This window comes from Sinocyclocheilus grahami, unplaced genomic scaffold (assembly GCF_001515645.1).
Source record: "Sinocyclocheilus grahami isolate Dianchi unplaced genomic scaffold, SAMN03320097.WGS_v1.1 scaffold592.1, whole genome shotgun sequence".
In the NCBI taxonomy this organism is placed as follows: domain Eukaryota; kingdom Metazoa; phylum Chordata; class Actinopteri; order Cypriniformes; family Cyprinidae; genus Sinocyclocheilus; species Sinocyclocheilus grahami.
In genome coordinates this window covers 259,082-278,333 of record NW_015505771.1, presented here as the reverse complement: position 1 = coordinate 278,333, position 19,252 = coordinate 259,082, and the positions used below count along the sequence as shown (strand labels likewise).

At 37.0% G+C, this 19,252-nt stretch overlaps 1 protein-coding gene and 2 long non-coding RNA genes across 5 annotated transcripts in view; 1 reads left to right on the top strand and 2 right to left on the bottom strand.

Annotated features, from left to right (window-relative positions):
- Window positions 1-329: 329 nt before the first annotated feature.
- On the top strand, window positions 330-3,220 carry LOC107557191 (uncharacterized). Its single transcript, XR_001605370.1, has 4 exons — window positions 330-517; window positions 813-880; window positions 2,778-2,869; window positions 2,958-3,220. It is a non-coding gene; the product is annotated as an uncharacterized lncRNA (long non-coding RNA).
- A 2,167-nt stretch (window positions 3,221-5,387) lies between these two features.
- On the bottom strand, window positions 5,388-6,426 carry LOC107557190 (uncharacterized). Its single transcript, XR_001605369.1, has 2 exons — window positions 6,157-6,426; window positions 5,388-5,769 (listed from the first exon to the last, which is right to left on the bottom strand). It is a non-coding gene; the product is annotated as an uncharacterized lncRNA (long non-coding RNA).
- Window positions 6,427-7,229: 803 nt separating this feature from the next.
- Window positions 7,230-19,252, bottom strand: part of dennd2da (DENN/MADD domain containing 2Da) — a 19,873-nt gene continuing 7,850 nt past the window's right edge. For 2 of the 3 annotated variants that reach the window (XM_016240521.1, XM_016240522.1), the window contains 14 exons: window positions 19,066-19,143; window positions 16,884-16,958; window positions 14,905-15,000; window positions 13,799-13,974; window positions 12,772-12,884; window positions 12,611-12,680; window positions 12,338-12,415; window positions 11,238-11,378; window positions 9,756-9,904; window positions 9,491-9,662; window positions 9,346-9,396; window positions 9,158-9,239; window positions 7,726-7,974; window positions 7,230-7,334 (listed from right to left, as the gene is read on the bottom strand). In XM_016240521.1, coding sequence (XP_016096007.1) covers window positions 7,270-7,334; window positions 7,726-7,974; window positions 9,158-9,239; window positions 9,346-9,396; window positions 9,491-9,662; window positions 9,756-9,904; window positions 11,238-11,378; window positions 12,338-12,415; window positions 12,611-12,680; window positions 12,772-12,884; window positions 13,799-13,974; window positions 14,905-15,000; window positions 16,884-16,958; window positions 19,066-19,143 — 1,595 coding nt within the window. In that variant the 3' untranslated portion in view covers window positions 7,230-7,269. Of the gene's footprint in view, window positions 7,335-7,725; window positions 7,975-9,157; window positions 9,240-9,345; window positions 9,397-9,490; window positions 9,663-9,755; window positions 9,905-11,237; window positions 11,379-12,337; window positions 12,416-12,610; window positions 12,681-12,771; window positions 12,885-13,798; window positions 13,975-14,904; window positions 15,001-15,482; window positions 15,698-16,883; window positions 16,959-19,065; window positions 19,144-19,252 lie in introns of those variants that run through there. The other variant, XM_016240523.1, reaches the window with a different exon arrangement.

The window sequence follows — 19,252 nt, the reverse complement described above, 5'->3', positions numbered from 1 at the left end:
ATATTTGTCAGTTGTACATACATGAAACTGGAAAGAAAAAGGAAGATTAAATTAAATAGTTTTATAGTTAAAAAGTACATTATACATTATATTTAAATGTGTTTAAAATATTTTCACCATGCCAAAAAAAAAAAAAAAAGGGGTCCTTCGTATTCTTTGTGCAAAATATAATATCTTTATCTTTTCTATGTTTGTTCTCTTGTGTTTGTTCAGTTTTCTGCATCCTCACCTCAATGTATTTAACTGTGTGTGTGTGTGTGTGCGTATATATCTACAGTATGTGTAACTTTCTGTCTACTGGGTTGATTTGACCTCTAAGCTCATGTTGTGTTACTGATGGTTCTTGATGTTGGTGATCTCTGTGAGTGAATATCTGAATGTGAGGGCAGTATGTGGTGGTTTCAGAGAGGGCTCTGTGCTCTTCCGGGGGCTCTAGTTATCTGGTCATCCGATACGTTCCTCATCTCTTATGCCACAGCGGTCGTGTTGGGCCATGCCGACATACTCATTCCATAAGGTACGTTTTTCAGTTTTATTTGTACTTGATGTCCATGCAGAGTCATGCATCATTTTAGGCTTTGAGAACATTTTGAAACATTTTATGAAGAGAAACCTTGTTGCATGAATACTTGGAATGCATAAGATGAAAATAAATCATGCATTTTTTAGTGTAGTATCACTTTTAAGAGTTTGACGGATGTAGATCAGAGACATTCTGTGAACTACCATCTGTATCTTTCAGCTTCAGCTGACTGCTTTGTTTTATTTCTGTCATCTGTCAAACTGTGCAAAATGTATTATTTTGTTTGTAGTGACACAGGCACTGAGGTTCCTGAACGCTGTGTGTTTGGCTTCATGCTGTCAATCTCAGCTTTCTCAGGTAATGCTGTGCATCTTGTCCTTTTGAGTTCTGTATTCTGCCAAGGGGTTTTAGTTCAAAATCACTTGTTTATTTTAGTTTTTAAATACATTTGAAAAGTCAACAAATGCAAAAACAAATGCTGTTTAGTGCATGACTTTACAGTATTACATGACTTCTCTCACATTCATTTAAAGGGGTCATATGATGCGATTTCAATTTTTCCTTTCTCTTTGGAGTGTTACAAGCTCTTGGTGCATAAAGAAGATCTGTAAAGTTGCAAAGACAAGTTTCAAATCCAAAGAGATATTCTTTATAAAATTTAAGTATCAGCCACACCTACCTAAAACGGCTCGTTCTAACACGCCCCCACATGTCTACGTCACTATCTGGGAAGATTTGCATAACGCCGCCCAAATGTTGATGCAAAGAAAGAAGGCATAACTTTTATTCTCGCTGTAGTATTGGTGTTACTGTCGCCATGTTGTAAAGGTGCTGTGTGTTTCGTTGTGAAAGCGAAACTACTTTGTTTGGCCTTCCAAAAGAGGACGATATCCGCTTCGTCATGCCTAGAGCTGATCCGTGTAGGTTGGTGAGGAAATACAACAACTTTGCGCTGTGGATCACCGGATCGGCTTTCACTGTGGACGAAGCGGAGTCCAGTCCGGGGTCGTCACATGTGGTTGCCGCAAGCCCTCCAGACGCTCCTTCGTCGAATCCGCTGGCCATGCCGTTCTCAAGCCCGCCGCCTCTGCTCACTCTAGCCCTCTGTCCGGTCCTCACTCTAGCCGGCCGCCGCTCACTCTAGCCCCCGGCCTCTGCTCACTCTAGACGTGTTTCAGAAAGGCGGGGCATAGAGGAGAAACAATAATGTACAGTATGTGGAAAATAATGTGTTTTTGAACCTTAAACCGCATAAAAACATTTCATTACACCAAATACACCAAATAATGTTCTTTTTAGCAGCATCATATGACCCCTTTAACTTTTGGGTCATTGCATGTCAGGTCAACCAGAGATCCCCAGCTATTTTTGTTTTTTGCCGCCGCTCCCTCTAGCCCCCGGCCTCTGCTCACTCTAGCCGGCCGCCGCTCACTCTAGCCCTCTGTCCGGTCCTCACTCTAGCGGGCCGCCGCTCCCTCTAGCCCCCGGCCTCTGCTCACTCTAGCCGGCCGCCGCTCACTCTAGCCCTCTGTCGGATCCTCACTCTAGCGGGCCGCCGCTCACTCTAGCCCTCTGTCCGGTCCTCACTCTAGCCGGCCGCCGCTCACTCTAGGTCACTGTGTGTGACGCTGTGTTTCGTCGCAAATGGTGACAGTTCAAAGGTTTGCATGGCTGTAACTCAAGAAGTAATATCCTTTTAGATTTTGTTTCTCAACAAACTTTTCTTTAAGGGCCCTATATGGGGATTTTAGTGTTGACCCGTAAGTAAAATGTAAATTCTAACACATTTTCAAATGAGGGTCACTTTGCATACAGCTGATACTTTTTTCTTTTAAATAGGAATGTTTGAAGAATAAATAATGTTGAGAGTAGAGATGTATCTTGTTTCGTTCTATCAAAACAATTGCCTAGAGCATAACTGTCTGAGTGCCATAAATATTATATTCCCAAATGAAACGCTCTCAAGATGTGCTAAAGATATTTCAATATCCTTTTAGATTCTAATTTACAAACTGTTGAAGCAAATTGTTGAATTTTACCCGTTTTAAAATGGTTTTGTGTTTATCTAATCATGATTTTTGACACCGCAGAAATGCAAATAAGAATAGCAGCCCAACTTGTATTTATTTCTTTTAATCTGTGGATATTTTGGGAAGATGTTGAGGATTGATTCACCCCTACTCTCCTGTATGTATGTTTGGAGGGTTGGGCACCATGTATGTGCGATATAAACAAGTTCAGGCTTTGATTTCAGCCTCTGAGTCGGGCTTACAGCTGCTGAACTACACAGGCCTCCTGATGGGCATCGTCAGCACTGTAGGGATGTGCTTTGTGGCCAACTTCCAGGTGACACCCACAGTTTCATTCTCTGATCTGAGTGTCAGTTCTCTGAAACTGTCAGTGTAATGTTTTTTTATATTCTTCCAGAAAACAGATATGATATATCCATCCACCTGTTGGGAGCAGGGCTGACCTTTGGTGCTGGGACGTTGTATGTACTGGTCCAGACTGGCATGTCGTATCGCATGCAGCCACGTTTCCGTGGCAGGGATATTTTTTGGGCTCGTATGGCTGTGGGAATGTGGTCGCTCATTAGCATCATTACATGTATCCTTTTTCTCAATATATATGCAGTCTTTAAAATCATCTCAGTTTGTAATGATTCTCTATATTTCTTATAAACCAACTGTGTCAGTACTCTTATACCTGTTCTGCTTCTTTGACTGAATCTGTCAGTTTTCATATCCTCTGTACTAATGTATGATGACCTGCCTGGCATGGATGTAGCTAATAAGTTCCACTGGCAGCCCAGAGAGAGAGTACGACAGATGATACACTTGATCTGAAGTTACTATACAGGCTCTTTTATTATTTCAAACATAGTACCTGCATACATGCTGGACATATATGCAAATTATCTGTGTGCAAATAACTTACTATAGTTGGCCAAATATGCAGCGTTCAAGAGAAGTCACTCTGAGGAACAGTAAATCCCCAATTATTATAATTTTTTTTTTGGTGTATATATACTGTAGTGTAACTGCATTTGTGAAGGTATGTGAATGTATGAAAAAAAATCACATTAAGTCACATTAATATAATGAAAGTGTAACTTTCATGGAAATACACTGGTTTAATATAATATAGCAAAGTTTGATTTGAAGGAAAGTTACATTAGGTTAACGAGTTTGTTTGCCCATATAATCTTTAAGGAAATTGTGTGTAAACTTATTTGGCTTGCTGTCCCCTGATGAGGGGCTCGATGAAGCAGCTTCAACTCGAGCTCTGATATACCCCCAGGGACTTGATATAGGATGATTACGAAGGGCAAGGTACCTAAGATGAAGGTGGAGTTTTGGGGAGGTGGAGGGATGCTGGAACAGCTGCGACTGGAGAGAGGTAAGCAGCTGCTTATATACTCTGGCTGTTGATTGAAAGATTAGATGGGCTCGCTCCTCCCTAACTTACGTTAAGGAACTTCATTTCGTGTTATGTAGGGGTCTGTGGAAAAGAATTCTGATGAAAACACTGCGATTTTTTAATGTTTTTGAAAGAAGTCTCTTATGCTCACCATGACTGCGTTTATTAGATAACAAAAAACAGTAATATTGTGAAATATTATTAGCCTACAATTTGAAATAACTATTTTCTATTTTAATATATTTTAAAATGTAAATCCTGTGATGCAAAGCTGAATTTTCTGCATCATTAATCCAGTCTTCAGTGTCACACGATCCTTCAGACATCATTCTAATATGCTGATCTGGTGCCCAGTTATTAATAATGAATAGTTATTAATGGATCTTTTTATCATTAATGTTAAAAACTGTTTTTGCTGCTTAATATTTTGGGGAAATTGATGATGCATTGATAATGGATGTGTATAGATGTAAAAGTAAACTCTACTGAATTTGAGGGTTTTCTACGCTCTAAACAATGCTGGGTTAAATACAACCCAGTGCTGGGTAAAATAGGGACAAACCCAGCAATTGGGTTGTTTTGACCCAGCGGTTGTGTTACTACCCAGAAGGTTGGGTTAAACATTTAACCCAACCGCTGGGTCAAAACAGCCCAATTGCTGGGTTTGTTCCTATTTTACCCAGCACTGGGTTGTATTTAACCCAACATTTTTTAGAGTGTGGCGCACCAGGTCAGTGCGGCAGCTGAATGGTCTCTGGCATCCTCCTTCATCTGCTTCTTCTTCACGTATATACATGATTTCCAGGTATGATCTGTTACTGTTACTTACACTGGTTCATGAGTTTGTATGTCATAACTTATCGTATGATGTGTAATAATATTTTTAGTATGTGCATAAAATCTAATTTGCTTAAGTTTGCCACCCGTTTGACCAAACCTCTTTTTTCTACCCCCAGAAAATCACTTTGCGGGTTCAGCCTGTTCTTCAGAGTAACCATCTTTACGACTATCCTCACTATGAAGAGAGAGAGCATGTGCAGCATGGAGAGCGTTCACCTTTGCTGGCTGGTGCCATGTGAGAGACAATCTGCCACCATGTGTCTGACATCCAGCACTGCAGCCGGCACTCAGTAGACAGTACTTCACAGATTTGAGTGTTCCCGAGGAAACTTTTCACGTTCAAGAGAAGCTCCTGTAACTTCTAAGCTTTATGCATTATTCTGAGAATATTGAGAGAGAGTCTAGGTATGTATGTACAAATATTTTTACACACGTTTTATCGCCAAAGTATCACACCACTTTAAGTGTTTTTCCTTTTTAATTTTAGAAGAAACATGTTAAATGTTTTGACATATTTCAGTGCTTTTACAATTATTTGTGAAATGTGGAGATGAAATGTGTTTTTTTTTTTATTTAATTTAATTTCATTCGCCGTTTTGTTTTCATTGAAAAATGGATGTTTTTCAATTCAGCACGTTTCCACTGGCTCAGACATTGTTCTGGTCAAAACGTTTCTAGCTCAAACAAGCCTTTCATGCATTAAATACAGCAGCTTATCACAATACAGTTACCCACAACACCCAACAAAACCCCGACACAAATGACAAACAGCAGTAAAAGTCTGACAACTAACACATGACAACATAAATAAAACATAATCTGACATTTAATTCTATCTACATTCCTTAAAATTATTTACTACTGACTGACTGATTTATTTCACACAAGATTTACAACCAGCTACTTTGGTGAGTGCTTCCACTAGTTTTTCTTGGCTTTCTCCCTCATCCTTTTCTGGTATTCAGTAATCTTTTTGTCAAAGAGCCCTGGAAAATTGGGAGAAAATATTAACTATACGTTTTATTACTATTCAAGATCATTTTTATATCGGTAGCATCCTCTTCTTAAGCAAAAGTAAATCAAAGTACCAGTCATTAAGATGACACTATTAAAGATACCTCAAAATGTGACATTTATTATAATAGGTTTATGTGAAGATTTTAAGTTCACTTAAATTAAACAAAAAAGAAAAACATTTGAACAGACATCAGTATTGGTGATGCTTGCCTTCGTTCATAGTACTCAGTACAAAGATGACATAAAAAAAAAAATATATATATATATATATATATACATTTCTACATTAATTTAGAGATTCAATGTGAAAAAATATTTAAAAATATACATTTTAATGTTAGGTCAAAGTGTCTCACCTGTGCCGTCCTGAGAGGCGGGTCTCTGTTCCATTTCCTGAATGAAGAGGTCGAACATCTGCGTCTGTACAAATGTCTTCACAAACCGTCGTGTGCTCTTGGATTCTATTGCTTTACAGAAATTTGTTCGCTGGAACTCGCCCCGCTGGTCTTTGCCCTTCCGCACGATGTACTTAGCGAAGTGGCCGACAGTCTTGATAAAGAACGGCAGGAAAGCTTCTGGGACCACCCGGTTCAACTCCTCCAGACCTGAAGTGATGATAAATTATATAAATATAGGTTATTAGTTTTAAATACTTGGTCAAAATAATTGTGTACGTGAAAGTATGAATAAACTAGATTTTTACATTTATGCTATTGTTTTGAGAGAATTATATGCTGTTTCTAGGGTGCGATTGTGATTATTTACATAGCAACTTCACAGCGTCTTGCGGTTGTGAACATGAAACATTAAAGAAAACTGTTTAAAACGTATTTAACGCAAGTAATATTAGCGATTAAAGACACATTATATGTCTGGAAACTTCTAAAATTGAGAGAGGCGCTGCGTCTTGTTTACGGTCGTAACGCAGCGCATGCAGTGTTACCATGTCTGCTTAGAATACGTACGTTTTTTGGGCTTGCTTTTCATAGTATTTCTTGTAAATATTACCAGTTGTGGATTGCGTTTTTGATCTTATTTACAAAAACACAGTAGCGTATTTTGGTTAATTTAGGCTTATTTGCTGTGGCTGGTGCCAAGTAGCTTATTATTTAGCTATTTTGTTAGAATCAGGTGCTGGGTTTTCTAGCGAAATATGGCAACAGTCTTTAGACTGTACTGTATTTGCGAATAATTGATCATTTATGCCCGTAGCACCAACAATATAGAATAAAGTTATGTGCCAGCATTTAAGTACATCATTCACGCAATGATGATTCGTTCGTTGCGTGTGTCACATGACAAATGAACAAAAGACTGGGGGAAAAAATAATCATACATTTTTTGTAATCTATATTTGGCTCCTTTACAATGATTTCCTAATACAAAATATGGTCAAAGATTGTGTATGTGGACATGTTTGGTTTATTTCACACAAGATTTACAACCAGCTACTTTGGTGAGTGCTTCCACTAGTTTTTCTTGGCTTTCTCCCTCATCCTTTTCTGGTATTCAGTAATCTTTTTGTCAAAGAGCCCTGGAAAATTGGGAGAAAATATTAACTATACGTTTTATTACTATTCAAGATCATTTTTATATCGGTAGCATCCTCTTCTTAAGCAAAAGTAAATCAAAGTACCAGTCATTAAGATGACACTATTAAAGATACCTCAAAATGTGACATTTATTATAATAGGTTTATGTGAAGATTTTAAGTTCACTTAAATTAAACAAAAAAGAAAAACATTTGAACAGACATCAGTATTGGTGATGCTTGCCTTCGTTCATAGTACTCAGTACAAAGATGACATAAAAAAAAAAATATATATATATATATATATATATATACATTTCTACATTAATTTAGAGATTCAATGTGAAAAAATATTTAAAAATATACATTTTAATGTTAGGTCAAAGTGTCTCACCTGTGCCGTCCTGAGAGGCGGGTCTCTGTTCCATTTCCTGAATGAAGAGGTCGAACATCTGCGTCTGTACAAATGTCTTCACAAACCGTCGTGTGCTCTTGGATTCTATTGCTTTACAGAAATTTGTTCGCTGGAACTCGCCCCGCTGGTCTTTGCCCTTCCGCACGATGTACTTAGCGAAGTGGCCGACAGTCTTGATAAAGAACGGCAGGAAAGCTTCTGGGACCACCCGGTTCAACTCCTCCAGACCTGAAGTGATGATAAATTATATAAATATAGGTTATTAGTTTTAAATACTTGGTCAAAATAATTGTGTACGTGAAAGTATGAATAAACTAGATTTTTACATTTATGCTATTGTTTTGAGAGAATTATATGCTGTTTCTAGGGTGCGATTGTGATTATTTACATAGCAACTTCACAGCGTCTTGCGGTTGTGAACATGAAACATTAACGAAAACTGTTTAAAACGTATTTAACGCAAGTAATATTAGCGATTAAAGACGCATTATATGTCTGGAAACTTCTAAAATTGAGAGAGGCGCTGCGTCTTGTTTACGGTCGTAACGCAGCGCATGCAGTGTTACCATGTCTGCTTAGAATACGTACGTTTTTTGGGCTTGCTTTTCATAGTATTTCTTGTAGATATTACCAGTTGTGGATTGTGTTTTTGATCTTATTTACAAAAACACAGTAGCGTATTTTGGTTAATTTAGGCTTATTTGCTGTGGCTGGTGCCAAGTAGCTTATTATTTAGCTATTTTGTTAGAATCAGGTGCTGGGTTTTCTAGCGAAATATGGCAACAGTCTTTAGACTGTACTGTATTTGCGAATAATTGATCATTTATGCCCGTAGCACCAACAATATAGAATAAAGTTATGTGCCAGCATTTAAGTACATCATTCACGCAATGATGATTCGTTCGTTGCGTGTGTCACATGACAAATGAACAAAAGACTGGGGGAAAAAATAATCATACATTTTTTGTAATCTATATTTGGCTCCTTTACAATGATTTCCTAATACAAAATATGGTCAAAGATTGTGTATGTGGACATGTTTGGAGAATTTGGCTATTGAAAATATAACACTGCTCAAATGAGTTCAAAACCTGAATTCATTTGGCTCAAGGAGATTCAAAGATGAAGTCAGTAAAATGACCCAGTCTTTCCATTGCATGTCCGAGTGACTGAGTGCTTAAAACGAACGGTCTACTAGATAGTGTGCATGTGCTGAACGCATCCTTCCACACTGACGGTCAACTGTGCGTGAAACAGAATTTAAGTTGGAAAATGAAGTATACCTGGGCCTTATTACGGGTTTGTTAAAATGCTTAACGCTACTTATGAGCAATGAGAAAATTGATAATAAAAAAGAAAATAATAAATAAAAAACAAACTCCTCTAAATATGGAGTAAAAATGCTGCTTACTTGATTTCTCATTCTTGGCACTGAGGGCCTGTTTGATTTCATCTTTGAGTTTGTGAGGTAATATTGTGTCCTCATCTCCCATCTGTTTGGAGAAACATTTCAACCATAGTCACCCACACTATATCCATCAGTCACTTTTCAAGGCAACAAATGAAAAGATGCTCTCTTTGATGTAAACGTGAACTTACACACTTGATAAATGTCTCCTTCCTGCCTTCTGACAAGTCAACAACAAGCAGCTGGGTGAGTAGATGAATTTAGATGTCAGCTTGTAGCGTTTGAAATGTAAATTGCTTGCGATATTTAAACCGTGTCACGAGTCTGGTCACTCACCTCGGTCTGGTCAGTGGCCTGATCTGCGAGACTTTTCTGAACACCCAGCAGGTATGGTGTGGGTGCCATGACGACATCGATTAGGATCTCGGGAACGATGGAAATGAGCGTGTGCTGCCAGATGAATGGATACAGGAGAACAGCCACTGCGTGGATCACCTGAGACAACGTCCTGCAGAGATAGCATGGGTTTGATCAATATGGGTTATACATAAACATATAAATCAAAGCAAAACCTAACACTTGTGTATGTGTGTTTGGGCACCCAAGCTCGTCAGCGATGAAGATGATCCTCCGCTCTAGTACAGTAGCAGCAAACACCTGGAGCACCTCCTCATCTGACAGGCATTTGAACAATGTGCGGAAATCTACGTGCTCCAGCCAGGAGTCTGTTGGACGAGTCAAACTGATGATCTACAGAGAGATACACAGATGCTTTATTATAGGTACAGTAGATATTTTATTAAAAAAACTGTTGGGGGATAACTAGCTAGAAGCAATGAGAGATAGATCACTTATTTGTCATCAGGGAGGAAATTTGTCTCTCATTTGAATCATTGATAATGTTTTAGTCCCTATATTTTCCATACAGTAATATAAATTGGTTTGTTTTTTAGTTTTATTAATTGTATTTAGTGTTCATGTTTGATGTTTTCAGCCTAATTGTAATCCTCTTTTTGTCATTTAGTTACGTATATAGCCATATAGTCAGTTCTGATAAATTATTAAGTATTAAGTATTTTTTCTTTAGTAATTTGTTGCTAACTCGCAACTTTAAATTGAGTACCATCAATTATAGAGATAGACAGACAGACAGACAGACAGACAGACAGACAGACAGACAGACAGACAGACAGACAGATAGACAGATAGATAGATAGATAGATAGATAGATAGATAGATAGATAGATAGATAGATAGATAAATAGATAGATAGATTAAATTACAAATAAAATCACTGATGAGGTCAAACTAATCGCAGAATTATGGTTTTTATAATAATGTGAGATATGTTGGAATGTTACATAGAAAATGTGCTGAAGGAGAATTTCAAGCAGAACTCAGTCAAGTTGGTACAAAGCATGAGGACATACCTGCATGAAACAGCTCATCTCTGCCCTTTCCCCTGAGCTATTACTTCACTCACTTCAATTTCCTGCTGTTTAGCCAGAGCTGAGGAGGTGTGTGTTTGTGAATAGCGTGTCTCTGCCTGCCTGTCCGCTTGTTTGGAATTAGAGACGTATTACTTTACACCTCCTTTAATGTATTGTAATTGACTCTCTGGTTTAAAATTACTGGGGAAAATACATGTAAAACCAGCTTTTATTCTCTTCCACGATTTCACACTCTCGTTTAATTTCCTCTTCTTTGTGTTTAATAGAAAATGACAGACTAACACCAGTTTTTTGGTTTTTGGTGTTGACTCAACTGCAGCAAATACAGTGGAAATGGAAAGTGTAGCAGCTGCTGTCTTGAGCAACACTGCATTCGTATGCCATTACGAGAACCACAATTGTTATGTAAGTCATTGTTCAGAGAACGATGTCAGGACTAATAGTGTGAGATGTACAATTTGGAGTGCTTCTAACCCCTAGTCTCAGGCAGATGGCATTTCCTTTTTTTTTTTTTCTTTTTTTTTTTTATTAGAATAAAAAAATAAAGGGGAAGACACATCCTTTATACTGACCAGCCACTCAGACAGCCCTCAAGATTTAAAAAAATGAATAGTTTTATCACTAGTTCTTACCTCAGTGCCTCTTTCTGGAATAAAACTTTTGATATTAACAGTGTGTCCAGGAGCAGGAAACGCAGACTCCCTCAGGCTCTGCATAAATGGATAAATCATCGCCATGGAGAATTTTCTGCGCTGTTCCACCTCATCAAAGATCTAAAACAGCAAGCAGACAAATTGAACAATGCAGGAAACAGGCAGAATTTTAAAAAAAGACGAAAAATCAGTTTTCAATATACAGTACCGTTCAAAAGTTTGGTCAGTACGTTTTTTTTTTTTAATCAATACTTTTAGTCTGCAGTGATGCATTAAATTGATCAAAAGTGACAATAAAGAGTTATAAATAATGTTACAAAAGATTTCTATTTCACAAAACTATTAAGCAGCATAACTGTTTTCAACATTGACAATAATAGGAACTGTTTCATGAGCAGCAAATCAGCATATTATAATGATTTCGTAATGATTATGTGACACTGAAGACTGGAGTAATGACTACTGCATCACAGGATTAAATTACATTTTAAAATACATGAAAATAGAAACCCGCTGTTATAAATTGTAATATTATTTACCAATATTACTGTATTTTTACTTTATTTTGGATCAAATTAATGCAGCCTTGGTGAGCACCCCAAATCTTTGAACGGTAGTTTATGTGCAATCTATTTGGGAAAGCTATGAACACACAACACTATATATTATTGAAGTATGAGAGTCAACAACTTTGCAAACACCCACATTTTGAATCTGTCCATTTCTTTAAGATCACATTAGCTTTAGTCATATCACATTAGCCTTTGATGTTTGTCCTGAACAAACAAACTAATTTCCAGTCATGAGAGAGCATTCACCTAAAAAAGTACCTGAACAAAGTTCAGCTCAAACAAACAAAACATACTCCAGTAACTGTAGCACTAAGTTCAGACAGTAAACAGACTGAGAGATCACACATTACACAAGCCATTTCAGACTAGTAAATTACTTTAGATTATCAAAGCCAATGAACTCAAAGTCAAGAAACACAAAAGGCAAATCTCTCAAATACAGATCAAAACAATAAAGCACAATGTAAGGCCGTTACAGATGACCGTGCAGTAAATTATGATGTTTACCTGGGAAAAGAGTCCAAAACAGGCTAAATTACTGATGATACAGTAGGCTTCAGGCAGACGAGCACCCTTCCCATCAGGCTAATTAAGAAAAGAGCAACAACAAGAGAAGCTTTAGAAAAAAAAGTGGTGCTTACCCTGTTGCTATGTTGCTAGTATTTTTGTTAGTGGGTTGTTATGTCAGTTTAACACCTTGGGTAAAGGATTTGTTAGTTGTAGTATGAGTATAGACATAAATAACAGGAAGTATCACTAATGAGACCAGTCAACATTTACCAGTAGCCTCCTACAGTATCCATTCTTTCTCGTTCCATCAACATCTGTAAGCACGAAAGAGAATGTTTCACTGTGAAATAGAGAAAAAGAGAGACAATGAAACATACAGTTTCTGCCTCCACACGGCATGCTGGGAGAAACGATGCGTGTGGTGACAGTACCTGGGATATTCTGTTAAGGGCGCCCAATTTACACCCTCTGGAAAGCAAAAGAGTGTGAGCGCCTTTAACGTCTTCTCTTCCTCTTCCTTCTGAAATCGCACCATTCCATCCTTCTGTACTCAACAGACAGAGAAAAAGACAAATGGAGAACAAGACAACATTAATAAGCATCAGGGACAGAAAATGCAAATTGTCTTTTTCATTCATATAGATCTCAATCATATCAGAATGACAACGAATGAGCTATAGTAACTTTTTATTTTTCACACATTTCCTTGATCTTGTCATTTAAGTAAAAAGTAGAAAAAATACTGTAATATATACAGTACATATATATAATATGCATGTACATATAAATAAATAATACATTTAGGATTTCTACAATGTAGTGATAAGTGATATAATGTATGATGCAATTAACCAAATAAAAATATGGTCTTTTTCTGATATTAAAATCTCAAAATCCATTTAACTTAAGTCAACATCTGCTTATATTGTACTGAGTGTTACACTACAGTTATTCACTATAATTGGTCTTTATTCACCTTCAAAGAACTAGGCCTATATTAAATAATAAAATAATACATATAATTAATAAAAAAATATTGATAGATTAATTAATCCATAAGTTAAGTCATATAAAAATGTAGACTCTCATCTTTCCTTTTGAAAGATTTATGTAATAAAAAAGATTGGTCTAATGAAAAGTTCTGGGGAAGTGACTCCAAACGCCCAAATTTCACTCCAAACTTCTTGAAACACAATCTTAAAGAAACAACTGAAGACACAATAGCACTTTTAATGAAGCCATAATAATGTGAATTGTGATGTAGAAAACTGTAACATTCCTCATGTGTATGTCACTTTTGATTTAAGCCTTTACTAATTCAATAAATGTAATGCAAACATTAAAAAATGTATTGAATTTTTATTGAATGGAAATAATGCCACAGTGCTACAAAAGTACTAAATATTTTCTGAATGCTACATGTGCCTGCATGCAGAGCGCACGGTTTGTCTGCGTCACCTTAGGGAACTGATAGATGATCTGTGGCTCATATATCCCATCTTTAGTCTTCTTAGGTCGAACCACGACCAGATATTCGAAGAAAAACTGCCCGCTTGTGTATCGCTGCTCCTTTGCCTTTTCTTCTACAGGGGAAAGCTCTGTGCTAGCAGGTACATCTGGTTCATTACCAGTTCCTACAAAAACACACACACACACACACGTTAAATTCCGTGATGTTTACCTCTTTTTAAAAACAAATCGACACAAATTCTCCGGAACCAAACTGAGACGTGTCATTTCATGGATAGACTACCAAACCAACTGTTTATAAATGTTTGATTTCTAAACAATCTAAAAATGTTGCTTTTTAGGAAAAGCACTTGAGATGCTGATCAAACGGGGAATGCTGAACCACGAACAAGTACAAACAAATTCGAAATGGGAAAGACGGAGCACTTCTGTGAATTTCCTTAACATTTCCTTTTGAGCCTGCTTTTTGGCAGCCTCCCCCAACACAGAGCAAACAAAGCCGACAGGAATACCATAGGAGTCCACTAAGTCACAAAGTCTTGTTCTAGCTTGACTTGCCTCACCATGGAAACCCTCAATGTGCCTTTCTCTAAAGGACAGAACAATAACTGTTGCTTGTAACTGAAAAGACCAGAAGTGCACTAAAGAACAGATGCAAATTGCGTGCTTTGACTGCCTTTGTGAACCTCCTTGTGACTTCATAAATGAATTTTAAATGAACAACATATAACAAGCAAATCGTTCTAAATATCTTGAATTGGAATATTTGAGCACACCGTCAAAACCTCAGTTTGAAAGACTAATTATTTTAGGCATTTTGCCCTACTTAAGCTATGAGACCAGAGAATGAGTCATGCTGAAATGTTTTGACAAGGTTAACTACTTTTATATGCAATATATAGCCCATGGCCACAGCAAAAGTTAACAATGTTTTACATAGTCGAGTTTTCTTGTGCATTCATCAGAGATGCTTTTTGTTACTTAAAACATACAAACATGCACAGTGTATGATGCAGCTGAATTTTTAAGTATAGCTGAAGTAGCTAGATATGTTTGTAAAAATGATAAATCAATACTTAAATAACGTTTCTCACTGTCTTTGCTGATTTTTCCCCGGAAAGACGAAAATAAGGTACTGAACCTCTTCATGGCTCCCATGTCTGGTTGATCTTCACCTGGAAGAAAGACACCTGAGCAATAAAATGCACAAAACAGTACAATTAATCAACTGCAACCACTGAGAATTGCTCAAGAAAGCTCAGAAATGCCTTGATCACTAACTCATGTTTGGATATTCACTTCCTTAGCCAAAGAGGTTAGTTTTGACAGCTGAAATGTAAATTGTGATTACAACAAATGTAATTTATTCTTTCCCACATGGTTATGTTTTCAAGAGTTCCTTACCAGAAACCACAAAGACTCTTGCTGAACCTGCTTTGTCATTTAAATAGCTTACCATATGCCAGACAGTTAACTGTAAAAAACCAATACATCCCTAATACAATATTGTGACAGCAGCTATTCAACAAGTTCAACAGCATCTAACAGTCTAACTAACAAAACATAACGTTCTAGACTTTATAGAAAAATATTTAATAATTAACAAATATTTAAATATTATTTTTTAATTTATACTATACAGAATCACTTTAAACGCAGTGGTTGAACTTACTCCGGTGTTTACGTGAGTTTGCCTTCGTTCCTCTTTTTTTGACATTAGAGAGAGTAACTCCGTTCATGTTCGAATCTCTTTGCGTAAAGTTTGTCAATTAAAGTGATATTTAGGTCGTGATCTCACGGCAGTCTTTCCCATTGACGCGCAAGATCACTGTATTAACTAGAATGTGCGCACAACATGTGCGCGCGCTGCAGACGTCCGATTCGCGAATCAATGATTCTTTTAAAACGGCTGTTCATTCGAACCGAGTCGCAAACTGTTTGTGAATCATTTGACTGTCAGAGAGAATCAAGCAGCATAATTTATGAAACATAACCGAAAATATAGTAATAAATAGCATTATATAAACATATCCCGTTTTACTGCAAAAGGAAATCAGCGAAAACAGTGCGTTTTAACTGATTTATTGAAATGAACTGTCCGAACGAATCGAATCGGTGAAAAGGAGTGAAAGGCAGATCGGAATCGGAAGACGCTTCCTACTTATGTTCAAACGATGTGAACTGTTAGTGTTAAACGACTAAATGACTTGTCTTCAGTGGGAGTTCCTTCATTTCTCGGCTCTTCATTGCAGTTAGTCCAGAATTGATTTGAACGGCAGGTACTTTTAGATGACACTGAGCATTATATAAACATATCCCGTTTTACTGCAAAAGGAAATCAGCGAAAACAGTGCGTTTTAACTGATTTATTGAAATGAACTGTCCGAACGAATCGAATCGGTGAAAAGAAGTGAAAGGCAGATCGGAATCGGAAGACGCTTCCTACTTATGTTCAAACGATGTGAACTGTTAGTGTTCAACGACTAAATGACTTGTCTTCAGTGGGAGTTCCTTCATTTCTCGGCTCTTCATTGCAGTTAGTCCAGAATTTATTTGAACGGCAGGTACTTTTAGATGACACTTGTGTGACACATAATGACACAATTCATCCGACACTGTGTACTTTGCATCGCAGGTCCGCGTTTCTGTGTTTTTGGATGCCTTCTTGACCAGGGGACTCTTGTAAAAGAGATTTTAATCAGAGACTTTTGCCTGGTTAAATAACGGTTGCAAACTTAATAACACATGCCAATAATAACACATCTGCTGGCTTCATAAGTTGATTCACTTTGGTAGAAATCCACAAGAACATTCTCAGAGACATGCTTTTCCTTCACCTCAGTATTTATAGACTCTTTTTATTTACTATATATTGACCACAAGAGCTTTACTTTTGAATAAACAGGTTCACAGACCTGCTAATGCATAAGCCTTATTAAACATCAGTACTGAAAACAGCATTTATTGCACATATCAAAAGTAGACAGACCCCTTTATTACCCTAAATGAAAAAAAAAATGCGTTGGTTGAAAACTGTCCATTTCACTTAAGTAGACTCAAAAAAAAGTCTTACCTTTGTTGGTCTCAATTTCTCCATCTGAGAAAGCTCTTCTCTTATCTATGTCATCTTCTTGTCCTTGAGATCTTTCTGTAGGCCAAGACAGAGACAACTGAACATTGTTCTAGTAGCCTACCTAGAAGAATCCGTGTATCATTTGATCATTCATTTTTTGATTTAATATTGAAAGTATTTTCGTTTTTTCAGGGTTTTTTTTCCAAAAATTGAAAAAAGAGAATTCAGCTTAAATTTTATTTTTTCGCTCAGGGGTAGAATATTATATAAACGGCTTGAATATTTGATTTCTACACGTGGGCGGGAATTAAACGCCCCTTTCTGCTGATTGGTCAGCATAAGATCATACCGTGCCGTCATCAGTTCTTCCGCAGTACCACGCAGCAGAATAATAGTCCTCCGCTGCTGCAGTTGTATGGATCAATTACCCATTTTATTGCAACTACATTTCATATTTTTCTCATCAAACAGACTAATGAATAGCTCGACACAACTCGTACAGGGGTAGAGGGCTTTCTTCTGTGTAGACCAGCGGTTCTTAAAGTGATAGGGGTTCCGCGAAATAATTTGCTATAGCCTAAAGTATTTCCAGACTGTAAAGTCGCTTTTTTTATCATGAAACTTAGGCCTACTGTGATTTATTCCAAAGTGACTTATATGATGCATTTAACGTCAAATCATCTAAATGAAGCCTTTTAAAAGATGAGTATTCCCTGTGGTTCATGTTTGTGGCATGCGCCAGAAAGATACTCAAGGAGACCGAGACGCGCTAAAGCAGCGCATTCTGTTGTTCTCTTTATTTTTCAAAGGCATTTTGTAGTTATTTTGAACGTAACGTTACACAAATAAAAATATACATTTTACCATACGACTATAAATGACAGAGCATTAAGTTATTCCCCCTCGATGGGGAAAAAAATCCAAGTAAACATCAATCAGTACTCAATATTAATTTAAACTGCTTTAAATATGACAGCTGCTTATTTCCTGTGCACTTCTGCGCTTGACTGTAGTCGCGTCTGTCTGCTTATTGAGTTTATTTAACCCATCGCAATTTATTGGAACTGTGTGAACTAGAGTGACTACTCACCTTAATGTTGTTCTAAAGGCTTATTATTTAATAACACAAAATTTAGCATTTAGCAAAATCAAGCATTTGCCAATTAAATGGCAGAGAATGGTTTTAGGTTTTGTTTGTTGTTTTTAAGCGGATGCATATCTGTCGTAAAATAATCCTATGCATCTTGTGGCGTATATTCCAAGCATTCTGAAGGTATACTGAGGGTTTGGTGAGAAACAAACCGAAATGGCAAGCTATTATATTTTATGAAAATCTTGCGTTGCAGTGCAAGTGCGCAGCAGCTCAAGCCGTGCACAAGTGAATATACTTTTGAGATATCAATTATAATCAATTTTAATAAAACACAAGACTACATTATAAAACTCTAACAGTAGGCTATTTAATATCTGTTGTTCTCCGGTTGTCAGTCAAAATGACAGTTCTTGCGTGAACATTATAGGCCTATATATACCCAAGCCAATTTATTATTCCTTCCTTTTTGTCTTAGTGTTTAAAATATTTATTTTGAAACGAATGAATTCATGAATTAATTAAACAAACAGACTTACTGGGTGAGCAGGGTAGGCTATGACAGCTATCATATCATACCCTGCCATGCCCAGCTGATGCAAAGAATAGAATTTATGCCTACACAGAAGAAAGCCCTGTCTAGACTCTGCCCCGGTATGAGCTGTGTCGAGCTATTCATTAGCCTGTTTGATGAAAAAAGATTAAATGTAGTTGCAATAAATGGGTTATTAATCAGTACAACTGCAGCAGCAGAGGACTATTATTCTGCTGCGTGGTACTGCTGAAGAACTGATGACGGCACGGTTTGATCTTCGGCTGACCAATCAGCAGAAAGGGGTGTTTAATTCCCGCCCACGTGTAGAAATTGAATATTCAAGTTGCTTATTCATTTTTCTACCCCTGAACGAAAAACGAAAATTTAAGCTGAATTCTCGTTTTCTCATTTTTCTACTTTCAATATTAAATCAAAAAAATGAACGATCGAATGATACACGGATTTAGAAGTGTTAATTAATCTGTAGGCTTCTCTTGCAGGTTATTTACAAAGCAGAGCAAATTTGGATGGCTAGGTGTGTAAACTGAGTGACTCACGTTCACGTCGATCACTTCTAAATGAAGAAAATAATCTTCTTCTGAAATAATTTTCCCCTTCATCCAGTGATGGTCCAGCTAGTAGTCATAGAGGCAAATGAAAAGGAATCTTTCCAGAATGCGAATATGTTGAGATTTGAAACACCCTTTACTGCTTTAATCATATATATATATATATATATATATA